This window comes from Ostrinia furnacalis, unplaced genomic scaffold (genome assembly GCF_004193835.3).
Source record: "Ostrinia furnacalis isolate ACB-3 unplaced genomic scaffold, ASM419383v2 OfSCF1006, whole genome shotgun sequence".
Lineage (NCBI taxonomy): Eukaryota > Metazoa > Arthropoda > Insecta > Lepidoptera > Crambidae > Ostrinia > Ostrinia furnacalis.
Genome location: NW_021131245.1, coordinates 227,409 through 249,854, shown reverse-complemented (window position 1 = coordinate 249,854; position 22,446 = coordinate 227,409). Strand labels below are relative to the sequence as shown.

The 22,446-nt window shown below is 37.1% G+C and overlaps 1 protein-coding gene across 1 annotated transcript; it reads right to left on the bottom strand.

The window, feature by feature from the left end:
* Positions 1 to 826: 826 nt before the first annotated feature.
* Positions 827 to 22,176, bottom strand: vib (phosphatidylinositol transfer protein vib). The gene is made up of 9 exons (XM_028301889.1): positions 21,970 to 22,176; positions 21,596 to 21,626; positions 18,600 to 18,711; positions 11,496 to 11,647; positions 10,531 to 10,608; positions 3,825 to 3,992; positions 3,452 to 3,514; positions 2,762 to 2,820; positions 827 to 1,685 (listed from the first exon to the last, which is right to left on the bottom strand). Exons 1-9 carry the CDS (start codon positions 21,984 to 21,986, stop codon positions 1,547 to 1,549), a joined length of 819 nt encoding a protein of 272 aa, XP_028157690.1. The 5' UTR covers positions 21,987 to 22,176; the 3' UTR covers positions 827 to 1,546.
* Positions 22,177 to 22,446: the final 270 nt, after the last annotated feature.

The following is a 22,446-nucleotide window of genomic DNA, read 5'->3' as shown; positions in this document are numbered from 1 at the left end:
AAACTTCGTATCGATCTCTTGACTGTAGATTCTCAGAAAAATAATAATAACAAACATCAGTAGTTAAACTTTTATCCACTTGCCAAATTAGTAGATTTTTTAAATTTATATGGCTCATCAAATTACACTTCAGAAAACCTCACAACTCGATGCAAAACTTTGGCCATTATTTCAAAATAATATGACAAACAGTACCAATTCTGAATACGCGTCCAAATCTTTTCTATCACTGAAAAAGGTATACCTTTTCTTTAATCTATNTCGCAAGCGACACCACAGAAATGTTCTCACCTGTGCACCTACCATGAGTTTACGTTAGGTGTGCTCGCTAGCGAGTACGTCAAAAATCTCTATGAAGATTTTGTTTCTTGAAAGTAGCCGCTAGGGGCGCTGCACAATATGTCATACAATTAATGTCATTTTTTTACGTAGTCGCTAGCGAGCACACCTAACGTAAACTCATGGTAAGCACACTGGAGTCCGAACCACTTGAACTCGGCCGTGACGAGCTTGTAGCAGGTCATGACGGGCTTGGCCTCGTTCTACCAGTTGGGCCCGACCAGGGGCCCGCGGCCGGTCTTAGGGACTTGAGCCAANAGATTCTCAGAAAAATAATAATAACAAACATCAGTAGTTAAACTTTTATCCACTTGCCAAATTAGTAGATTTTTTAAATTTATATGGCTCATCAAATTACACTTCAGAAAACCTCACAACTCGATGCAAAACTTTGTCTATTATTTCAAAATAATATGACAAACAGTACCAATTCTGAATACGCGTCCGAATCTTTTCTATCACTGAAAAAGGTATACCTTTTCTTTAATCTATCCTTTACGCTGTAAGCGACGTGATATCCGTATTCTAGCTAAGGGGGCGTAGTGTGGAGTTTACGTCAAACGCATCCGATGTCGACTGCGTAAAAAAGTGACATTAAATGTATGACGGATCGTACAGCGCCCCTAGCGGAAACGTTCAAGAACTAAAATCTTCATATTTTATATTTTTTTAATACGCTCGCTAGTGACGACGTTTGATATAAACTCACACTAAGCCCTCAGGATCTTAGCGACAGTGAAGAGATCCACGTTCCGTACCGCTCTTAAAGACCTTAAGGTCCAGAACAGACGGTGAAACGCAACTGCAACGAAACTGCAACTGCTAGTTACTTTTGAGTTGCATCTAAGTTTCTGCCATAGCGTCCGTTGAGAGACCACACAATACATGACGCGACCAGTTTGAAACTTTCAGTTTCAGTTTCATTCATCAGAATCATCATACGTAAATAATAAAACATTTGTTTTTATTTGTATAGAGAACAATAGTGTCTAGCCAAACCTAAAGAGGATTTGGGACGCTATTTGGAGCAAATATGTAATTGCTCAATAATGAATAATAAATAAATAAAATCAGAAAGTTGCAGTTTCGTTCCAGTTGCGTTTCACCGGGCCTAATTCTGGGCCTAAGAGTAAAAGTGTAACAATCAAACAACGTTCTGCAGGGCTCGTACCGTTCACACATTCGTCCCGAGGGGAGAGCGCGGTGTTTACTCGTTCTCGGCGCGCATCCCACGAACCTCGCCCTCGCGCCGCAGTCGTTCCAGTTCCTCCTTCGTGCGGTCCTCGATGGCTCGGATGTCGGCCATCGTCATGCCGTACCAGTCGTCCATAGAGCAGAACACTTGCCTGGAAAAAAATACGAGAGTATTATAAATAAACCGGCAGACAGTGGTGACTGAGTTTGATGCGGCGCTTCTTCTCAGCACTTGCCAAATGTTTGTAGGGCAAATAAAGAATGAGACATGTATAGGCTCCTTAAGAGCATTTGACGATTTGTAAGTACTAATTTAATTAGTCTATACAAATAAAGATAATTTTGATTTTGAATAAATGACAGATTTTGTAGAGTAATTTGTAAATTAGAGGCAGTGCTCACAGATCACAGAAACTAAAGGAAGATATGACAAGGGGGCGGGGCCGGTGTCGCAGCAATATGCCCAAAAACAGAACACATTGCTCATGACAGCAATGATGACAGCAGCGATGTCATAATGTAAACAGTTTACTTCTTAGTAATAAAGATTATTCGAACGAGTACTGATACTGCAGTGGATAATGAGCACATATCGCACCCCCGGTGCGAAACTGTCACTTTTGCAAAAAATTTAGTTAAATATCCAATAATGATCCTAGAGCACCTATTTACTTGGAGCGATAACGTTACTTTTGTAGTACGCATGAGGTGAGGTGAGGTGTAAATTTTTAAATGTTTCTCTAGAAAAACTACATATTTGCATAAGTGACAGTGTCGCACCGGGGCGGGTGCGATATTTTGATTACTTTGTGTGTGTGAATTTCTAATGCGATACTGAGTTTTGAACTCAACTCATTAGTTGGCATCTCTATGTCTCTGGTCGTGCTTCTGCGTGCGAGACTAAATTGACTGATGAAGATGATTACTTTAAAAGCGAAGTAATGCGCTTGCGCAAGGGGAAAATAATCTGGATTGTACTGTATTCTGCATATACATAGTAGAATTGGGATTGAAGGGTAATAAAATGACGATGGACCTTACAATTAAAATGAAGCGCGCACGAAGCTCGCTACGTGTAAATTTTATTATAAACATGTTGAATCAGTAAACTCTCGTCATTCTGTCGTTAAAATCATTTTAGGACATGTTACGTTAATTATAATAATTATTTTTAAAAATATGTTTTTATGAACTTTGCCATGCATAAAATGTAAATGTGTTTTTTTACCTGTGGAAAATGGTGAACAACCGCCGTTCTGATTTTTGGATGACATTTTCTACTTTACTCTGTGAACAAAGAGAAAAAGATTTTGTACATTCATAAATACCGTGTAGTTACAACTACATATTTGTGAACTTTGTAACTCGGCAATGACACTGATCTGACACACTGAGAAATAGCATATTTTCATGCAAATTGTACTCCTCATTGTATCGATATATTTTTTTTTTCATTGTTTTCTTGACGTGCCAGTCATTTGCAATACTTGATTGACAAAGTGACAATTAACATCGTACTGGGGCACAGCCATACTTTGGAAAGATTGCGTTCAATCGGAAATAGTACAATTTTGACGACAAATGGTTAGAAAATAGCACCTGTTTATAAGATGCAATTAATTCCAGCTTGTTGTGAAGATTTCCAGCTTCTAGACGGTCGTAAGCCACTTGGTCTTTGTGGACATCAACTATTAAATCTGATATGGGTTGCTACGTGATAAGGTACGTTGTCAGTTGTTTATAACTGACACGGCAAAGATCTTGCATATAGACCACGGCTGTGACCAGTTTATAGCAGGTCATGGGTGACTTGGTCTTCGCGAACTTAAACTATAAGTCCAGTGTCGTAGAACAGATTGTGAGCTCAGTGGCCAGATAAGACTACAACTGACGCATCAGCAGAAGTGATCGTTCTTACCTGGAGTCCGAACCACTTGAACTCGGCCGTGACGAGCTTGTAGCAGGTCATGACGGGCTTGGCCTCGTTCTTGCAATTGGGCCCGACCAGCGGCCCGCGGCCGGTCTTAGGGACTTGAGCCAGTGAGCTCAGTTGTCGCAAGCGACACGACAGAAGTGTTCTCACCTGTACCTCTAGTACGAAAAACTTTCGAGTTCGTTTCGTTGCGTATTCAAAGTGTCATCGAAAAATTTTGTATGAAAAATTAAACAGCGCCCCCTAGGGCGGCTATAATATAGGGGGCGCTGTTTAATTTTTCATACAAAATTTTTCGATGACACTTTGAATACGCAACGAAACGAACTCGAAAGTTTTTCCTACTAGAGGTACTGGCCTCGTTCTTCCAGTTGGGCCCGACCAACGGCCCGCGGCCCGTCTTGGCCGACTTGAACTTGGTCGGGTCGGTCTCGGGCTTGTAATCCGCGGACGAGAGCGGGTCATTCGCGATGTCGATGTTGACCACTTCGCGAATCTTTAGCTTCTCTGGTGGTAGTTCGTGAACCTGCAATGGAAATATGGGATATAATGAGTTTTCTCCCATACAATGATGACATACTTATAGCTAAGAATGGTTTTAAACACGGAAGTGTAAATGAAGCAAATTGACGATAGTATCTACGAATTACATGTGGCAATAAATATGTGAAAATAAACTAATCCAGTTTTATTAGGTAGCTGGGTAGTAGCGTTAAGATAGAAATGAGTATTTCTCTCATTTGTCAGTTTTATATGGTTTCAAATGATTTGCAATAATTACAATATGCCGTTTAACAACTCTCTTTCTACTCCTTTATATCTGGTATCAAAACTAGATCGCCGCACGTAAATAGTTGCTAGAAAGATTTTAAATTTTTCGCTAACCATAAACAAAATATGACAATTCATATTTCGTTATTCCGATTGTTACCTCGTACTCGAACGTCCTCGAAAGACAGCTCGGCCCTAATAGGCTTGGTCAGCTTACAATTTCAATGCTAAGTTCATTAACTATCCCATTATTATTTATTACAAGTCACCGCGATTGTCCGCCCGTGCCGTGTGGCAGGTAATTATGTTATGTACAGTCAATAGCACATCAGATTATTCATTTTTGTTGCAAAATAGACTATATTACAACGACCTAAGATGCTGTGTTTAGCTTCATAAACCGTACAGTCCGCTATGAATAATATTATGGTCGATCACTTTGGGTTTAATCGCTTAGTTATTAAAAGTAAATTGTACAGGAAACTCATCTCACCCGTTTATTGAAAAATCGACCCTATTACGACTGCATAAGATGCCAGTGTTCAACTTTACTTGCAGTCGTCTGTAGGTACTTTCTTCGAATCATTGAAGCAAATATACCCTCTTGATATTGCAACTAGAGGTTGCAATCGAATATTCGAATATTCGAATTTAGATTCCAAATTTAATATTCGAATAGTAAATTAACATGTATTCGAATATTCGAATATTACAAAAATAAACAGAAAAGATAGAACGAAGACAACTTAGTGTTTGCAAATGTGGTCGGAGGCATCAAATACATATCACCAACTAAAAGAACTAGTCATTGATGCTTCCGAATTCAATGGTGAACACTAAGTTGTCTTGCGAAACCAAGGTTCAAACAAAGGTCCAAATTACCTGAAAGAGACAACTTTATTGAGCAAAGTCAGCTAACGATGCTGAAGACGGCGGACGGTAATGTCAACAAAAGCCGAGGTTCTGGGTGAGATCGAAAAGATTTATGGACAGCTACATACTTCCAAACCTGTTAATAACTCAACAACAGATGCAAGTGCTAGGTTAACGCGACACTATACCAAAGACATCCTGTATATCAGCCTATACGAGATTAGGAAGGCTCTCAAACAGCTAAAGAACAACAAGGCACCGGGTGATGACGGAATAACCTGGGAGCTTCTGAACGCGGGTGGAACACCGAAACTCGTCCCGTCTTACTCTAAGTAACAACGCCAGAGGCATCGGATAGAAGCGTGGTGATGCTTTTCTTGGACTATGAGAAGGCCTTTAATTCGATCGATACTTAGGCAGTGCTGCAGTCTCTTCAGCGGTGCCGTATTGACTATCGGTATATCGAGATGCTGAAATGCCTGTACAAAAACGCTACCATGTCGAGCCGAGTACAGGAGCAGAGCACGAGGGCAATTCCTCTGCAGCGAGGCGTGAGGCAGAGAGATGTTATATCTCCGAAACCGTTGACCGCTGCATTGGAAGACGCTTTCAAGCTCCTTGAATGGAAAGGATTAGGCATAATTACCTTTCAATAGCGAATACATCACTCAGCTTCGGTTTGCTGACGATATTGTGGTCATGGCAGAATCGCTTGAAGACCTCGGCACAATGCTCGAAGACCTTAATCGAGTCTCTCAACAGGCAGGCCATCGGATGTACGTGGATAAAACGAAGCTTAGGTCCGACGTCCATGTTTCGGTTGGAGCTCGATTCTCGAGACTGTTGACAAGTATGTCTTCCTCTGATAAACGATTCGGCTAGGTAGATTAAATTTCGAGAAAAAGGTAAATCGTCGAATCCAACTCGGCTGGGCAGCGTTCGGGAAACTGTACAACATCTTTTCGTCCAAAATACCTCAGTGCCTAAAGACGAAATTCTTCAATCAGTGTGTGTTACCTCTACCAGTGATGGCACACGGCTCGGAAACGTGGCCTCTTACAATAGGCCTTATAAATAAGCTCAAAATTGCACAGCGTGCTATGGGGAAGGCTATGCTCAGTGTTTCTTTACGAGACAGAATCAGAAATGAGGAGATCCGTAAACGAACTAAAGTCGCTGACATAGCCCGACGGATTAGCAAGCTGAAATGGCAATGGCTGATCACATAGTACGCTAAAATGATGGCCGATGGGGCAGCATGGTTCTGGAGTGGAGGCCACGTACCAAAAAGCGCAGCGTGAGACGTCCACCCACAAAGGTTAACCGAATACCTCATATAGGTAGCGGGAAGGCGCTGGATACAGGCCGCTGCCAACCAGTCATTATGGAAGTCATTGGGAGAGGCCTATGTTCAGCAGTGGTCGTCCTATGGCTGAAATTATGATGATGATGAGAATTTTATAACTGTTTTAAAAAGTATATTGTTAAATAGTTAAAATATAGTTCCTAAAGCAATAAAACCAGCAATAAAACATTGATAATTTAAGTACTTTTTTTTTTTTAAAGTATTCGAATATTCGAATAATATTCGAATATCACTGAAAAAATATTCGAATATTCGAAATAGAAATCTATCGAATATTTGCAATCCCTAATTGCAACACTTTTGGTTCATGGTTGACTGTATATTGTGGTGCGATTCTGAGATGTTCACTGAATTTATAAATAATTTATTTCAGTCATGAACCGTACTTTACCCTCTCGTTTTAATTAAATTGGACAAGAAGTCCAGGTAAAATAATTAAGTGAATTGCCTCACGATTTTGCACTATATTATGTCTGTAGGTAAATGAATAACTTAAATAAAAACAAAATAATAAGAGCTATAGTGCGAACAGAAGGCCTGCTGCAAAAAAAATAAGGAAAATTAATGCATTAAAATAAGTTAGTTATTTAACCAAAATGCGCGACTAGCTCAAAATCACACAAGAAATAACAACAAATAAAAAAGATATAAAACATAGACAACAAAGGTCCACTTGGTTTCCAACAAGCTGTATCTTTATTAATTTCTTCTTGTTCAATAAACGAAACATATTCAATATTCATGTAATTATTATGAATCAATAAACTATCTTTTAGTGACAATAAATCGTCTGCAAGATAGCATATTTCGATATGATCAATTATTAGTTTAACTTGGTGTTGAATGCAGAGCAAAGGTCATTCTAATTGAAGTTCATCTCCATAATGGTTAATAAACTGAATTGAAATACTGCAGTAGAGTCACTAATGTCAGTCTCATGCTTTGTCTTAAGTGTGTATAGTTGTCCAATACTGAACAGTTCCAGCTATGACATTGACTGAAGGGCGCTACTATGGGCATAATATCTGAACTCTTTACCTAAGTACCTAGTGTTATTATTAAGTTTGATAATGCTAAGATTATAATATTACGTACTGAGTGAAAAAAGAGGGAATAGACAAAATCCAGTCGTCTGTCATTTCCAGGAAAATGATAAAAAAAGTTTATTGAGTTTTGGGAACCTATCCCTTACATCCATAGTATTAAGTATAGAATATTGTATGTAGAAAAGTTTACCTATCCTTGAATACAATAGGCGAGCAGAGTACCGTGCAATCGTTAGTAATACTTTATAGCTAAGTTTACTCCCGTTACGGTATGGAAATTCATGCGTTTAAGGCACGTACGTAAAAATAACATGCCTACGACGGAATCTATGAATTCGATAAGCTGTCCTTGACTGGGAATAACAAGTCTTACAATATTAGAATTATGTACACATTGTAATTCATCGGCAAACACAGAAAAGGTAGCTGAGGTGAGACGTGCGTCAGCAAATCCTAATCATTTATTGTCACCTGTCTCGAACTTCAGACTTCGACTTCGAACGTCTAGAACTTCGATTCTTTTAAATAACTATGACGATATAGTACAGTTTACTCATCGCTCAGTCACATCAATTGGGACTTGATTACGAGTAACTCAAGTAATGATGCGATATTCAAAATTTCCACTGCAATAAAATGATCCAAGTGCATTTTTTCCCAGAAAAGGGGTTTTGTATATTGCTTTGCCTTTGAGGAAGTATATTATTTAATTACCTAGACCCAAGGAAAGCTTGTGCTCATCGCACTAACATCAGTCCCACGAGGAATCGAAGCCGTAAGCATAGCTGGCGTTGTAATAGCAAGTAACCTAACCAACACAAGTATGTAATAGTTAGTGGTACCTACTTCATAGAATGTTTTTGCTCTAGGAGATAACGCACGTCAAACATGACACATTCAGGTCGATTTTTACATTTATGCGGACGACGTAAGAGCTGTGTGCAAGGTTTTACGTGCCAAACCTTATTCTAGATAGAAACTAAGATTTTTTGTTGGAAAATGGCATCTAATACAACTAAATAAGATGCCAGTGATATGCTGTCGTCTATACAAAGTAAATAAAGTGTAGTACTAGGATCTTACTAGTATATAATTTTCCTACACTACCTACTATGTACTTGGTAGATAAAATAGTATAAAGATAACGCACGTTCATAATCAAACCGTCACTATACGAAATTGGCAGAAATTGAGTTAACAACGCCATCAATCAGAGCTCCGCGAAAAGTGCATGCTGTAAAAATCCCACGCTTAAAACTCAAATAGTTCGGCAGATATCACTAGTGTCGTTATGGAGTTTAATGGGGAAACCGGCATATGTTGTGAGCAACAGTGACACGTTTTTAGTAGTGACGGGAACTGGACGGGACGCCGTGATAGTTATGTGGACTCTGTGTTGAAAAATGTCATTTTTAGCATAAAGACGCTTTTACTCCAAATCATTAAGATAAGTCACAATAAAGTAATACGAAAAACGCCTTAAAACAAAAAGTGACAATATTTCTCTTAAATTTTTAAGAAAATTGTTCCATCACTTCGTAGAATATTGTGTTTATCCAAATTGTGTAATATTAAAACAACAAGAAAGATTTTTAAATGATTAAGTAGGTAGTTATATTTTTTTTTAACAGCTAACAAAAAAGCTACCAGTCAATCCAAACACTAGTAAATCAAAGAAATTATCAAGGTAATTACTACTTTATCTAGCGTTTGTGGACTATTTATTTATTTATTCAATCACTAACAAGGTTACATTGAGGCTTCACAAAAGTAACTATAAAGAAATGAAAATGCCTTCTATTCGATCGAGATCTGAGCAGTGCTACAGTCTCTCCAACGGTGCCAAATTGACTATAGATACATCGAAGTGTTGAAAGGCTTGTACGAAAACGCCACAATGTCGGTTCGTCTCCAGAATCAGGACTCGAAACTCATCCAGTTGCAGCAAGGAGTGAGACAGGGAGACGTCATAATATCTCCGATACTGTTCAACCCCGCCCTGGAAGATGTTTTCAAGCTTCTGGACTGGAGCGGATTCAGCATAAATATCAACGAGTACATCATCCACCTTCGATTTGCNCGATTCTTCTAAATAACTATGACGATATAATACAGTTTACTCATCGCTCAATCACATCAATTGGTACTTGATTACAAGTAATTCAAGTAATGATGCGATATTCAAAATTTCCACTGCAGTAAAATGATCCTAGTGCATTTTTTCACAGAAAAGGGGTTTTGCATATTACTTTGCCTTTGAGGAAGCGTATTATTTAATTACCTGGACCCAAGGAAAGTGCTTATCGCACTACCATTAGTACATCGCGGGAATCGAACCCGTAAACACGGCGTTGTTGTGTAAACACGGTCAACCAACATTAAGTTCGTTCTTTCGTTCGTTTCAGCCGAATGACGTTCACTGCTGGACAAAGGCCTCCCCCAAGAATTTCCACAAAGACCTCCCGCGACCTTCACATACTACTTCTTCCAGCTCGTGGTCGCCACTCAAGAACTTTTCTGCCCCAACGTGCAGCCCACTGTGCACTGCTACTTGATTTTAGCGATTCTGCGGGCTATGTCAGTCACTTTAGTTCTCCTGTGGATCTCCTCATTTATGATTCGATCGAGCAGGGAAACTTCGAGCATAGCACGCTCCATACCGCATAAGTAATAGTTAGTAATAGTACTTCATACCATGTTTTTGCTCTAGGAGATAACGCACGTCAAACATGACACATTCAGGTCGATTTTTACATTTATGCGGACGACGTAAGAGATGTGTGCAAGGTTTTACGTGTCAAGCCTTATTCTAGAAAGAAACTAAGATTTTTTGTTGGAAAATAGCATATAATACCACGAAATAAGATGCCAGTGAGCTTGATATGCTGTCGTCTATACAAAGTAAATAAAGTGTAGTACTAGGATCTTACTAGTATATAATTTTCCTACACTACCTACTATGTACTTGGTAGATAAAATAGTATAAAGATAAATGGCTGAGTACTCACATTGTATTGGTCTCCGACGTCTGGTAAATGCAGCGACTCTATGCAAATTACGAAGTTTTCTTTCATGTAGCCCGGATTCTGAAAATTAGAAAATAATGTTATTCATAAGGTTCATCATCATCATCATCATCTCAGCCATAGGACGTTCACTGCTGAACATAGGCCTCTACAAGGTGGACCGACGACATCATAAAGGTAGCAGGAAAGCGCTGGACGCAGGCCGCTACCAACCGGGTAACATGGAAAGCATAGGGGGAGGCCTATGTTCATAAGGTTCAAATTCGCAGAAATATTAGAATTAAGTTACTGGTGCGTGGTGGTTTAAAATACAAGTAGATCATTCATAAAGTGCAATTGANGCACTTGTTAATCGAGACATTTTTAAATGAAGAGAGTTCTAGGCAATTTATCAGCATCTAAGTGACGGTTATTATCACAGAGACCGAGTTCCAAAACAATCATGTCCAATTTTATCCCGATACCTGGCAACCCTTTTAATTAGCTAGAGCAAGAAATGTTTAAAAGCTTAATTATGTCTAATTTTAGGGCCATCATCCACTAACTAAAGCCAAGACGAGACTTACTCTGGACTGACCAGCGCTTCAAGAATATCAACTGGAATGGAAGCGGTTGAGCTCCCACCTTGCTTTGGTAGAAATAACCTACCCGTTATGACGCTCGCCTTCAAGCGTCTCCACTTTGATGGAAAATTTAAAATATTCATGGATCATTTCATCCACGAAGAAGCGCCCCAACAGTTTGAGTGTTATCGGTACACGCTAAAACACGGTATGAGTGCAGTGCACACGCACACTACAATAATGACACTCGGATTGCTCGGATCAAACTCCCCGCACCCCGCATTTCCCTCGACCAAAAATTGGTGGGGCGCGTCTTCGTGGATGTAACGATCAATACGTGGTAACCAGAGACAATTTTTTATCATATAACAAATAAGAACATACCGTGAGCACAGTTCTGCAGTATGGGTACGCGTTCCACGCCTCTTCGTGCACCTCCAGGGCTCCCTTGGGAGCGAGCAGCCGGATGAAGGCGGGCACCTTCGACGCCAAGTGGTAGATCTTGTAGGTGTACTGGCCCGAGGAGTATCTGCCCCCTGGAGTAACCAAACCATTTTAAACCTACTCGTTAAAACAATAAGGTCCGATTTCTAACAAACAGGAGTGGAGAGGTGTTTGGTAACCAATCAAATTTCGTTCCGCTTATCGGGGTTACTCCGAAAAATTTTATGCGTAGTTTCGAATGTTGCCATCCCTTTCACGCAAAGCAGATGCCAGCGTGAGCAACTGTGACAGACAGACCCGAAACTAAGTAAACAGCGTTGCGTAATTACCCGCAGCTTCGGTTCGGGAATATGATTGGTTATTTCAAACACATCTCTTCTCCTCTGCGCTTTTGTGGAAAACTGCCCTAACACAGAACTCACACGTGTTGTGTTGATGCATCAGAAACCTATTACACTGATAAGATATGCTTCGACGCTATACGACATTGTTTTTTTACTAATACAAGTAAATATTTACAAACGGAATACCTACATTAATACCACCTACAAGATAACTTCTAGGTAAATTCATCATAGTGTCTCTTTAAAAGTTCATTATGAATACTAGGTACTTTCATTATCATTCTATAAATATGATACTGGATTACTGGGCTAGACTTCCAATGAAAGAAAATTAATATCAAATAAGTCATCTCTACGATTACGCGCATTACCTACTTACTAGATAAGTATGCCAGTTATCTACCGCTGTTATACTGTTATTACGCTACCAGTGGGTAACAATTACTTATGTTTGCGTATACTCATGTGTGTATAATGATAACAACAACTGGTGTATGTGTCACTTTTTGCTGAAGTCACAGGCTGTGTTTGGTTGTTACTGTTAACGAGGTAGATTAACTGTTAACATTGATAGAAAATTAAGCGTAAAAGTGAAATGGTATTCCTTTCTCACTCTACTATCTCTAAAGCTCATAAATAAAAGGAAAAGATACATACAAAAATAAGGAAAGGGCGTCAAAAAGTAGGCCAGTTGAACCAGTTTTTAATAAAGATGTGTTAAAAATAACGAACATACCAATAAAGATTTACCAAAGCTCTGTAAGTTCACTGAAAAAACTTGACAGACGAATAATAACAAGTGTAACAACGCAGTATAATAACCTATTATTGCTATCAAGTATGAAGTCAACGACATTCAGATAGGCAAGTAATTTTTACTTTCAGGTTTCTTATCGCACACATTTCGCGACACGGACAAATTGGCTAATCCTCATGTTACCATAGCGCTTTATCGAAATGGATTCAGCTAACTAAAGTTCCCAACGCATCGAAACAACAGATGTTGCATTGATAGCATTTGTAAATGCTGGCTTGACCCACATTTCGCAAATTTTTGAGGCCATTGATTTAATGTGTATTAGCAGTTTTTGTTGCTAGTTGAAATGTGAAACCTATGGTAACATTATCATAACACGAATCATTTACGTTTCCGATTTTTTTCTTGATAGAATTGTATCGTTCAAATAACAATGAAAATTGAAAAGCATGAATCCATCAATTTAGATTTTGCAGAGGTCTCGATTCTTGATTGGCGCAATGCCACAGAATAAAATATCAGTGCGGAGATGTTGCTGTTTATTTGACAAAACTCGTATAAAGATGATGTTAGAAATAGAAGATGAGCAACTACTAATAGAATAGAATAAAGGGTCGAAAAAAGCGCAAGACCGCAAGAAAACATTGCACAGTACTACAGATTTCAAAATCCAAAATACTCGAACGTCTAATACTAAATTGTCATCAAAGGGCGCGAACGGAAGAAAGATCCACGATTATTGTTATCGCATACAACTAATATTTTAAGCTTTAAAATGTGTTTTGGGAACGTTAGGTGATTGATGATTAAGACCCTTATCTATTTCCTTGATATCGTTTCGTTTGGCACCGTAACCTACGGGTAACTTTATAGAATCGCATTTTTAAAAGTTTGCTAAGATCTAAGTAAACATTACTTCTAACTTATATTTAACTGTACCTATATTGAATGCTAATATTATTATTTACTCGAACATACTCATTTATGATTCATAAAAAACCGATTATCTTGAGATAAGAATAATCTAGGTACACGGTGATGTTGCCGAAAATTCTTTTGAGCGATTTTGTTATAATAAGCCGAATTGTTTTATTTTATGGTTAGTGACTTTATAAGCTTCTTTACGCACATCGATAGGGTGTGGTAAAGTCCGTAGGTAGTTAGAGACAGTTAAACAGCTTACATAATAATCTTTTTTTGATGAAAATGGAATCTTTTGCGAAATATTACATATATTACGAAATTAATTATATTATAAAGTTTTGATTTGCTATAATTATGTTCGTCAAACACTACTGATAGTCCTAAATTAATAAATCAATTAATTTAATTTCTGTTGTATTTACGGGTTGCATAATATAGGTCTTTAAATAGTACCGCACGACTTGGTCTCCGAGTTCAAAGCCGAGATAGGCCTCAGAGGAGGTTATTTTTAGATCTCTATTCTCAACAACGGTTTGGGGTGAAGCCTCAAGGCCTTCAGAGTACCAGTTATCCAATTTTAAACTTTTATTTGTGACGCTAACTAATCAAGATTCTCGATAAAACCAACGCATGACAACAAATTGCCTTCAGCAAATTGGTATGACCATTAATGTTGTTTAGCAAACAGGTTTTATGTGTGGCAAATAAATGAAATGGGGATGTTGCCTGGGTCAAAATGCAAGAGTTTTAATTAGTCCGTCAGTTAACTTATCAAAAAATACTATACACGTATTTTTCACTTTTTCAAACTAATGAAAATTTAAAGAGATAAAGCGCCCCAAAGTTCATAAGAAGAGGCCCGTGACGTCAACGCTTGCTTAAAAATGCCGCACGTTGTGACATCGTGCGCAACTTCAACGCACCATAACTATGTAATTATTTGTTAGATTGACAAATAAAATTATATGTGTCCAATATTTTTTGATATTAAACATTACGGACTAAAAAAATTTTTTTAGGCAACTAGCCTATTTATTGAAAAACAATCGTCGCGTCGTGAAAATATAAATGGTCATGTTTTTTTTTTGTGTAGCCCTTAGTAACAGAGATTTTAGGCGCGATTATGCAACGAAACTCGACAAGTTTTAATCCGTATGAATCTAAAATTCTAAATAATGTAGTTTTAATGTAAGTTTTTTTTTAGTTTAGTCTATCACAGCTCAAGCCTAAAGAAAATAATCATTTCTTTCTTACAAATTGAGTCCAGTTTTGAGTGTTTCATAACAAAGACCCCTATTTTGATCTCGGATTTGCATTATACAATAAGAGTTTAAAGAAACCCACGAATACGGTTGGACATTGATTATAAAACAAGTGTTTTATTCAACATTGTGTGCAGAACATACACTTAACCAAACACTACAGCAGCTGACCAAACTAGCAAATATGACGTCATTTTAAAAATAGTTAAATGTGCCACCAAATCAAGACAGACAATTCAAACAATTAAAGTTCTTACTCCGTCGACATAAGTCTGTTGTGAAGTGCACAAGTTTATGTTGAGTCAAGTATTATTTTGTCTACATGATGCATTCAAGCGTGTGTCAGTTTCAAGAATTAATGTAACAATCTCAACGCAGTTTTCAATTTTGTACAAATTAAGTATTTAACGAAATATCTGAATAATTGTTACCTAAAACTTCGTCGTAGGTAGGATCTTATCTAATCAATCAAATACTAAAACCTACAAATGAAACAAAATATCAATATTACAACTAAATGTATCAAATGGATGATCATAATCCAAATTACATAATGTTACTGTGCTATTATTTAATTTACCATAATAGACGAAACATTACTTCACCTAAATTTTACTCTTAAGCTGGGTGCACATTGTATTCGAAATGGAATTTTATTTATTTCGTTTTCTTTAGTGCTAATGATCAGCCAATTGTCTGTCTAATCATGGAAGTGATGAACGTTCAGAATATTACTTGCAACAAACCAGTTTTTTAATAAGTACCATTAACGCAATTATGTTGTTTCAAAAACAAATTACGTAATTTTTGTGCTTAATAATAATACATATTAGTAATTGAGCTGGTAATAATTATAGTATGCTATAATTAGGTTTTAATTTTCGCGTAAATATTATACCTTGATTTTTTAGAATCCAGCAGAGATGTAAACAAACACTTTCATACACAATTACACCATAATCACTTACGTGTTCATAATATCATACACATTATTTAACAAGCCCATGAAACCAACTTTATTTTCACGTTTATACAAGTTTGAAATCAATCTTTGAAACAAATTATTTTAGCAAAATACGTGGACGATGAAAATTTGTGATTTGTCAAATTGACTTGACGTTTAAAATCATGTGTTATCTCCATATTGTCTATGACTTGTCTCTGACACATCAGTGCTGTAACCTGTGAGTCATAGACAATAATCTGTAAATTTAATCGATATTACTTTTAGTATTCACTTATTCCGATTACTGATTATTTTTAAATAAAAAGTATGTATACGATACTTTGTTTAGTTTTCCAGCGATAACTTCGACAATATTGGAGGCATTTTGACTAGACCCACAGAAAGAAGGAGATAACGTATGATTATTTTTCTACTTTTAGTGAACTTTATCGGAGTCAGTTTAATTTTTAGTCGGTTTTATTTAACGAAATTACTTTACTTTTTTATGCAATTATGCTTACGTATTGTTCCATTGCTTATTTTCCTATATAAGTAAATAAAATAAAAGAAAATAAAAATCTTCTTTTAATTGATAGCATCTTAAATTACCTCCCTAGCGGAATACAGCAACAAAGAACTGAGCGAGCGAGATGTCACTAGTAGCAACACTGTCAAACAGAACTTTTTGCAACTATTTGAAGTTTAATATAACTTTACGGATATCATTGATTGTTTTACTGTCTAGTGTGTTTTTTGATTACATCTGTGCATACAGTTTGTTTCCTGTTCTCGAAAATTTCATAATCAGTTCACATTCAATGTTGCGACTTTGTTGCATATTTTTAGTATTTTGACGATCACCCGGCGATGATACGCAAGTACTACAATAATTTCACTTCGCGATTAACGAGAGGTTTTGTCGCATCACTAGTTCACAGACTAAAAATATTTTTATGTCAGTTGGCCATTTTTGATGACATTTCTGCTGATTTCTAAAAAATTAGACTGTACTGATAACCCAAACGTAAACTAAAGTAAATAAAGAACCAAATAAAAAGATAACATTAAAACACGCGATTGAAATGTGCACCGGAGCTTCAATACATTGTTTCTAATGAGAAATAGGTTCAAAATAATACCGTCTTCTTTACAAGTGGGACACGCGTTGCAGTTTTCGTCCGCACTTTTCGAAGTTGCCGCCTTTTTGCTTATCCCTACCCCTAAACAAAAGCGAAATTGAAATAACTAATGCAGTATTACCTCTAGCATGAACAACTTTGGTCTTCGAATCGTTTGCGTATTCAACAAAATTCGATACTCAATCTTCGAATTAAACGATAACGTGACAATTTGACTCTCAAAATAAGTTTCGTGCAACCATTTCTCGTACTAAGTTCACTTTACGACACGTTCACAAGGGCGCTGTTGTAGTTTTCGTATTAAATCTTTTGATGGCGATTCGAATACGCAAACGATTCGAACTCGAAAGGTTTTCGTGCTAGCCGTACAGGTCCTTCCTTGCAGATAACGCGCAACATTTTTCAGCAATATAAAGCTACATTTTACGGGAACACTCCGGTTTACGGGGAAATGTAACCCGGAATCGCCATTACGTATACATTGCCGTAACGCCGTAACAACAAAGCTTGCCGGCTAGATATTGCCGTAAAAATGTTGCTCGTTTGCAAGGCCACAAGGGAGCTATCAAGGAAATGTTACTACCATGCATGCGAGTGCATATAATATTCAAGGGATGTCAGAAATTCTTGAGTAAACCATGCTTGCTTATAACCAACCATGATAACCAGTGTGTTCGTGCCCTAATGATACCCACACTACTATTTCTGAACTTTGTATTTACTTGATGGAATCGTTCAACCGAGTAAGATCTTTGATACTGAAAGTGGTATTTTCTGCTTGCCTATGTCTTTGGTATATTAATTAGGCAATACATTATTTAATGTGTAAGAGCCGAAACACTACAACAAAATAAGGAAGCTGTCTATTGTCGAAGACTTAAATCATGCGCTAGGTAATATTGGACCGTTTTTAAATCATATTTGAAGGAATCTTTGTACGAAAGTGATTTGCATAGATTTTAAAAATTATTTAGTATAATTTTCTCATAGTACAGCGTATCCGATACGCGTGTCGAAGGCCGTCTCTACGAAGGCATAATAAATAACACGACGTCATCGTTTGGTTCAATCTAAGCCAGCTTCACTGAAATTTTAATATTAGGTTCACAAAACTCTTTTAAGATCTTTGCAAATCCCAAATAATAAGCTTTACAATGGATATAAATTATTTAATTTTACATAATATTAATTAACGGAAATTATTTAGCTTCTGACTGATTATTGTGTTGACAGATGTTTGAAACAATGTTTCTGTACATGAAAAATTTGTCAGACGACACTAACGGTTTATGTAATTGTTTACATCGATATTTTTACAGATTGTTTTAAATATGACACTTCTGTGTACTTCCATTCCAGACTCTTATAAACAGTCAGTAGGTATATTCTCATAGTTATTTCTATTGCCGCTTTAGACACACACACAGTAGGTATGTAGGTATTAGAATCAGATGATTTGTTAACTATTATCAAAATTTTATAGTCAGTAGGCGTAGGAGAGACTTTTATCGAGACATTTTATCGATTTTTAGTGATATTAAGCCCTGTACATTTGTCGTCTAAAATCAGCGATAAGATTTTATCACGGCGCGCATCCTAGCCCGGCTGGTGTATTCGTTACCGATGGACCTTACATGCTAAGATGTCTAATGAAAGCTAATTGGTTACTTACCGAGCAATGGGTAGTCTTTGAACGGTTCATTCTTTATGACTTCTATGCCCTCGCCGCCGCCCGTTTCGTTTTTGGACACCTCAGCCACGCAGTACAGCTGTGCCACTTGGTACTGTGTACAATGAAATACTGATTTATAGATATTTATAAAATATTATAATTACTTATTGATCAAGCAAACGTGAGACGTCCACCAAAAAGGTGGACCGACCGACGACATCATATAGGTAGCAGGACGGCGCTGGACGCAGGCCGGTCAACATAGAAATCATTGGGGGAGGCCTATGTCCAGCAGTGGACGTCTTATGGCTGGAATGATGATGATGATGATCGAGCAAACTAAAATGGACCGATGCAAAGGACACTAAACTTGCGGGTTGCTGGTATCACGCATGTCCGCATCCGTGACGAAATCAGCACGATATTAAAAACATCCTAAGGCCGGGCTTCCACCAAGATGGAGCAGAGAAATGTTTTGAATAATAAATAACCAATCAGATTGCATTCTGTCAATTTCATTCAACCTGAATAAAATCTGATTGGTTATTCGAAACATTTCTCCGCTCAGTTCCGCCTTGGTGGAAACCAGCCCTTATACCGGTTGCAGACCAAGAGCTAAGCTAAGTTAGTTTCGTTTAGCTCGCATAGCTGACGCAGTTTCCCATAGTCGTGTGTAGACTGAAAACTATGCCAATTCTATGGGAAACTGCGTCAGCTATGCGAGCTAAACGAAACTAACTTAGCTTAGCTCTTGGTCTGCAACCGGTATTAGCCTGCTAATACACGGACAGCTTGAAGTAGTTAAGTGTCGGCAGCTTCAAGCTGCGACTGCATAGCAAACTACGGTAACAGTTGTAACTGCTCGAGCGGTTCCGTGTATGTGTGTACGTAGTGTACTGTAGTTTGCTATGCAGTCGCAGCTTGAAGCTGTCGGATACTAGCTGCTTCAAGCTGTCCGTGTATGGCGGACCTTGGTCGTCTCGTCTGTCTGTTCCTCTTCTATCGGGGGAGTTACAGACGTGTGTATTTTAAAGAAGTGCCTTATAAAGGTCGTATGCTTAATGCATGCCCACTGGTAAACTGGTTTTAGCTGCTATGGTGGAATACCGTTGCCGTAGTGTTGAAATTACCCAATTTAAAGTCTCTCTTGGCGATATTCTCCCCAATAAAACCCATACAGATGGTAGTTTAAGCCCGTATAGTAATCTGTGACTGTGATAGTAATGGAGATTATGGAGATACGCGTGAGGCATGTTACTACGTAAACAAAGTACAGTAGCATGATGTTTGCTCTTATTTGAATTCTCGACAGGATAAACCTTGAAACTCAAGATCTTGTAGCCATTAGTAAAGAGCATTTCGATGTTTTATTAAGTGTAGGCTGTAACAGCAGTGTGTCTAACAATTTGACAATATATTGAACGACTATAAGAGGTCGTAACCACGTCGCTCTCTCGATTGATTCGGATGTTTTCGGAATTCAAACATTCAATTAAATGTTTTAACGATTCCGAAACCCGGTTGGAATATTGAATCGTTATTATTTCTGGTAGCATACCCGATCCAACCAAACAGCTTGAAATGAGATAATGCTGAATCTACTCTAGTACTCGACACACACCTACTGCACAAATAAAAACTAATTTTTATGGAAAAACTAATGAGTACTTGAATCATTTTCATTTTGTGAGCAATAAGGAAAAATTAAGCCACGGAAACGGCGCGGTAGCCAGCAGACGTCAAAAGTTCGATAGAGCTTGGTTTATTTTAGCTCATTCCTACACATTTGAAAAAATATGTAACAAACATAGTCATAAAACGAAATTAGGTAATTGTTTATTAACTTTATCAGTAGTCTCATTTCATAAAATACAATAAACAACCAAGATATAAATGGTTTACTATTGTAGTAATAAGATAACAGAAGCATTATAAAAGACAGAAAAATTATTAGAGCAGGATTTTTTTCATTGATGAAATAAATAAGGTTTGAAGGTCTACCTATTGTTTAATGTATAGGACAGCCTAGCAACATCTTAACAGGCAGTTTCAGCGTTAGGATGTGAAAAGTTCGTTATAAAAAATATCTGGCTCTTTTTAGGAGTAAAAATACAATGTTATCTAGTTTGAGACATTGATCTGATGTTTTTTGCTTAGAAAATGGTAATTATGCAAATCGATTTTTATTAAGTATGACTTCAAGCATCTTTAGACAGTTCTGTTGGTAGATTAATTGAGTTTCAACAGTTTTTCTCATCGTGAAAACTTAGAAATATTCTTTGAATTTCCCAGCTAGTCAGAGTAAAGTAAATCTTTTTTTCAAATGGTTATAAATCTCTGTAACAAAATACATATAACTTCGGAAGCAACTTTGTGTTTTGCTTTACAAATTAAAAAAGAATTGTCCTTTTTCTATAAACATACTACTCAATGTTTCAGCATGGCCACGGATTGTAGTGCAAAAAAAATCTGTATTTATCATCTGACTTGCTGTAGATTTTATGATTTAACGATGTGATGTTTGTCGATTGTAATTTTCTTATTATTATTCTGTTCACACTGGTTTAGCTGATGTCGAGTGTTTTAAGACATGGTGAAAAGTGGAATTTGGAGATTGCCTGGTGAAAATTTATATTCTCTAGTGTGCTTGAATTTTATATTACTTTGAAATAAAATTGGCTGTAAACAGGTAGGTAACCAAAACTTTCAAGGCAACATAATAATGTTATATCTATTTATCTAAGTAATATAATGGCATCACTGATAATGAGTGATAACAAAAATTACCACAACATTTAGGTTATGTTACATGAATGAATTGTAACATTTTGTAACAGATGGAAAGTAGTTGATGTGGCACATCACCAAATATTTATTATTATTAACACTATTTTCACTAAAACACATGCCATAGAAGTGTATTATTTTAACAGTCCTAAGTAATTGGTGTTATTAGTTACTTATGTTACAAAAAACGAAGATTTACAGTAACTTACCTCTTCAACTGTTAGAGGTAGGGTTACACGGCTGAAAAGAAAGAAAACATATGTTATAAACAACTCAAACTTGCCCAATATATTGCGAAATTATGGAGACAGCTAGTTAACTTGAAATCCCTTCACAGTGTCCATCTGGAGCCTTGGGCCTTGACCTGAACGTCTACTGTCAGTGTCATGTACGAGATAACATCTCATTCAATATAAATTCAAATAAATATTAACCACACGCTAAAATTTCACTGAATTAAGCTCTGACTTGTGTCTGCTGATAAGGTAGAATTTGAGGATGGCTCCAACCCAAGTTTCAGATAGATTGGCCAAAAATCGATTCAATTTCAATCTCGGTGTATAACCTTAGTGAATATACTTACTATTCTTTGATAAGCATGTTGCTGTTTTATTAAATTCCACTTAAATGCACATCAGACAGTCCACTACCACCGCAAAATAATATCTATCACAGTTTAGGACTTGAGCTATATCCCGATTATTGGCAGATTATTGTAATTTTTATCTATGACCAGCCAATGAAAATGACAAGGCGCATGCTCGTTTCATGACGCAACGGATGTTACGACAAAATTTAGGGTGCGTTCATTACATTTGAATTTACCTAAATTAATATTGAGAGTTAATTAAATATAAAAAATTGATAATTTTATACATTAAAAATAAGTTTGTACTATAATTTGGAATTTATTGCAATCGTAACAATCGTTTACAACATTAAGAATACGAAAACCGTTCCAAAACCGTTCCTTGAAATGCCAGAGAGTATATAATAAATGATAGTGCACTTCTTTATTTGGCTGTATAGCATTAATGCCTTGGCTTGCAAATGGAAAGAA

Coding starts and splice junctions, on each gene's coding strand:
- vib (XM_028301889.1), bottom strand. Junction 18,712..21,595: donor TACCTCTAACAGTTGAAGAG/GTAAGTTACTGT, acceptor CATTGTACACAG/TACCAAGTGGCACAGCTGTA. Junction 3,515..3,824: donor GGCCCAACTGGAAGAACGAG/GCCAGTACCTCT, acceptor TGCAAGAACGAG/GCCAAGCCCGTCATGACCTG.